This window comes from Eriocheir sinensis, chromosome 3 (genome assembly GCF_024679095.1).
Source record: "Eriocheir sinensis breed Jianghai 21 chromosome 3, ASM2467909v1, whole genome shotgun sequence".
Classification (NCBI taxonomy): domain Eukaryota; kingdom Metazoa; phylum Arthropoda; class Malacostraca; order Decapoda; family Varunidae; genus Eriocheir; species Eriocheir sinensis.
In genome coordinates this window covers 29096216-29100171 of record NC_066511.1, presented here as the reverse complement: position 1 = coordinate 29100171, position 3956 = coordinate 29096216, and the positions used below count along the sequence as shown (strand labels likewise).

The 3956-nt window shown below is 51.1% G+C and overlaps 1 protein-coding gene across 3 annotated transcripts in view; it reads right to left on the bottom strand.

Annotated features, from left to right (window-relative positions):
• The window catches only part of LOC127007538 (neural-cadherin-like), a 48479-nt gene extending 46131 nt beyond the window's left edge, over positions 1-2348 (bottom strand). For 2 of the 3 annotated variants that reach the window (XM_050878710.1, XM_050878724.1), the window contains exons 1-2: positions 1572-2348; positions 453-621 (exon numbers count right to left, since the gene is read on the bottom strand). In XM_050878710.1, coding sequence (XP_050734667.1) covers positions 453-621; positions 1572-2309 — 907 coding nt within the window. In that variant the 5' untranslated portion in view covers positions 2310-2348. The remainder of the gene's footprint in view (positions 1-452; positions 622-1571) is intronic. The other variant, XM_050878717.1, reaches the window with a different exon arrangement.
• Between the last annotated feature and the right edge of the window lie 1608 nt (positions 2349-3956).

Below are 3956 nucleotides of genomic sequence, written 5' to 3'. Positions count from 1 at the left end.
TTCCTCTTATCACCCTTCCTCTCCCCTTGCAGTCACGCCTCACGTCTCCTTTCACAAAAGAGCTCTCCCTCTCTCCAGCCCCCTTCCAGCTCTACTTACCCTCCCCCTCACCTCGCCGCTCGGCCGTGACCTGCAATGTGTAGCGGCCTTCCTCCTTCCTTTCTTACCCTATCCCAGCAACTTTCTTTGCCCCTCACCTCGCCGCTCGGCCGTGACCTGTAATGTGTAGCGGCCTTCCTCCCTACTTCTCACCTTCCACCCCAGACTTTCTTGGCCCCTCACCTCGCCGCGCGGCCGTGACCTGTAATGTGTAGCGGCCTTCCTCCCTACTTCTCACCTTCCTCGCCAGACTTTCTTTGCCTCTCACCTCGCCGCGCGGCCGTGACCTGTAATGTGTAGCGGCCTTCCTCCCTACTTCTCACCTTTCTCGCCAGACTTTCTTTGCCCCTCACCTCGCCGCTCGGCTGTGACCTGCAGTGCATAGCGGCCTCCTGAGCCCTCGTGGTCCAGGCGGCGGAGGTTGTAGATGACACCGGCCTCGTCCACCCCGAAGTTCTCGGTGTCGCTCAGGCGGTACCTCAGCTGTGACCTCTCCAGCGGCCCCGCGCCGTCCACGCTCACCTGCCGCGGGAAAGGCCACACAGGCGACATTTAACAGTGTGTGTGTCGGTGCGGGATGAAGTCGGTTGTTGGGACTTATTAATTTTGTACACAGGATAAAGTTTAAACTTCATTAAATCAATGCATATAAATATTTCGCTTAAGGAGAAAAAAAAGAGGAAAAAAGAAGAAAAAATAATGTATATGTATATATGTATGTATGTGTAAATAAATAAATATAAAGATAGATAGACAGGCAGATATATAGACAAATAGATATAATTGCCTCCATCTCTTCCGCAGCCTCACGGCACAAGACGTTTTACTCTACTTCATCCCAAAGTAGACCAGCCTTCTAATAGAAAGGCTTTACCAATATCTTCAATATTTTATCTTTTTCACTGACAAACTTAGGGACAGGTTCCCGTCGTATGTATTTCCTTCTTCCTACGAGGTGAACGTTTTCAAGAAAAGAGTATCAAGACACCTCTCCAACCTAATGAGATAATACTTTCTGGAACTGCTCTTCCATTTTTTGTGTGAGGTGCGTTTTGCAGAACACACACACACACACACACACACACACACACACACACACACCGCTCTGGTAGCTCAATCGGTTAGAGCGCCGCGCTGCAAGGCTTCACGGCCAAACAGGCGGCGGTTCGAGCCCCGCTCAGGCCGGATTCTTTCCGTTGACTAGGAGTGGTTACTGTTCCCCCTTGAGCAAGGGGGATGGGGTGTGTGGTGTGTGAGGTCCTGGCAGTACCCAGAGATCGACAATATTGAACACTTGCTCACGTCGGGAGGGTACCTGCTGGCGAAAGCGAGTCCAACTCGTGATCAGGCCGTGGTGAATTACACACACACACACACACACACACACACACACACACACACACACACACACACACACACACACACACACACCTTACACACGAGTGGGGGCGCGGCGGGCGGCGGACACTCACCGTGAGGATGGAGGTGTGGCGAGGCAGATCTTCCGTCACGGTTCGTCGATACTCGGACTGAGAGAACTGCAGGAGTGGCCCCGGCTGCGTGCTGTCCCCATGCGAGGTCTGGCGACGCTTTTTGAGGCGATGCTTACTCCGCCTCTTCCTCGGCAGCGTTTGGTGATGTTTGCAGTAGTCGAGGCTGCTGCTGCTACTGGTGGTGGCAGTACTGTTGCTATGGTGGTGGTGGTGATGGTGGTGGTGATGGTGATGATGGCTATGGTGTTCTTTAAAGATTAGATGCCGATGCTGATTTGGGTGAGCATCCTGAAGCCTTGCTGGATCATCTTGAAGATGTTTTGTTCGTCTGTTTGTCTCGAGGTAGTCACGGTCAGACAGCAAAGGAGAGTCATCGAAGAGGCTTGAATTTAAGGCTTCTTTGTGGTGGTGGGGGTGGGGGTGGGAGTGGTTAGGGTGGGGGTGAGAGGGGTGGTGGGGGTGTTGCTGGAGTCTCTTGTGGATGAAACGACTCGCAGCACTATGCTGCTGCTGCTTCAGACGACGTTGCAATAATGTGGCAACACTTACCTCGGCCTCTGCCTCTTCTTCCTTCTCCAGCAATACAGCCTCCAAGGAATGTGTGCTCTCGTCTCCTGGGTCTTCGGAGGAGTCCTGCCGCCCCCAGCCTGACCCGCTGAGCTCATCATCAAGGGGCCCCGCGGACGCCTGGCCTGGGGACGAAGGAAAGGATGTCATGTTACTCCCGTGCTGGACGAGGCAAGGCGGGTGACAGAGGTGTTAATGGCCCGTCACTCAGGTGTTCATATGCTTCTCTCTCTCTCTCTCTCTCTCTCTCTCTCTCTCTCTCTCTCTCTCTCTCTCTCTCTCTCTCTCTCTCTCTCTCTCTCTCTCTCTCTCTCTCTCGGGTGAGGAACAATTTATATGCAAATGTAACGCCCTGTTTATGTGGTAAATCTCGTTACAAAGTATCAGTAAATATTGTTAACCATCGGAGGTGAACTGCTCGCTGCACTAACGCAACCTTCACTTATACCCTCCTATGGATATGAACGACTGGAGGAGGAGGTCGGAGGGGAGAGAGAGCACGCACGCAGGCAGGCAGGCAGGGTAAGAAGCATGAGGAATTATTTTTACAAGTATGGCCAGCGGGAGAGAAGCGATGAAGAGGAAAGGATGAAGGCTAAGAAAGAGATATTTGAGAGGGATAAGCCAGCGGTTTAGGAGGGCCCACTGAGGAGGGATTGAGGTATATAAAGAGGCAGGAAGGCGGTGGGTTGGCGTGAGCTTTGGGCAGGAGAGAGGAAGGGAGGGAAGGAAAAATGGACTTGAGGAGCAGGAAGAAAAATTCGCAGATAAATTGATCTTACAAAGTGATTTTCCTTTGCCCTCTCCTCTCAAACTTTCCTCCCCAGCTCCTGCTTGTTCTTACTCTTCTCTTTCTCTTCGCAGCACTTTCTTTCTCCTCCTCCTCCGCCTCTTCATTCCTTCCTTCTCGCTCCTCCTTTCCCTCCTCTTCACCGAAAACATATCTTCTTATATAACCGACGCCTCTTCTCGTTTTTCTTCCCCTTCACCTCATTTGCCCTCTGTCTCACTCCCCTCCACATTTCTGTCTTGTTTTTTCTCTTCTCTTTCTCTTCGCTACTTTCCTTCCTCTCTTCCTCCGCCTCCTCTTCCATCCTCCCTTCCCGTCCCTCCATCGCCGCTCCCTCCTTTCCATAATAGGATCACCCCGCGACCCCAAGGCGAGGAGGCCCCGAGTCGTGTTGGCATATTTCTGGTGCCGTGTTTGTTTGTTTCTGCTTCGGGTCAATAAGAGGCAAGTCTCGCGGAAGGTCGTAAACTGGTGCGAAATAGTTGGGGAAAGTCTGTAATGGTATTTTGTTTGTGAATTCGAACTCGGGCGAGACTTCAAGTGTTATCTATGTACATACGCTCACCAGCAGAGGGAGTTTGAAGTAAAGTTTTAAAAAGTAATGAATAGTAATAAACCTTGCCTTCCGTTCTTTATATACCTACACATGATATTCTTCTTGGGTAATCAACGCGTCGATTAAAAACATCATTTAATTACTAATCGAATATTCCTCAACAAGCCATTTTCCCTGCAAGGTTTCATTCAGTATTCGTCGCTGAGTGGTGGCGGGGTGTTGTGTTAGTCCTCCCCTCACGCTGGCACTTAGTATCACGTTCCGCCGCTGGAGAAGCTACACCATTAAGTGCCTTATGCCATTATTCTAGTCCCTCCTTTGTCACCGTTATCATTTTTCACTCTTCCCCTTGCTCCTCCGCTCACCGCTCTCTCTTCCTCCATCATATCACTACACTTTATTCTCTTCTAATTCATCCTCTCCTGCCTCTTCATCCTCCTCCTCCTCCTCT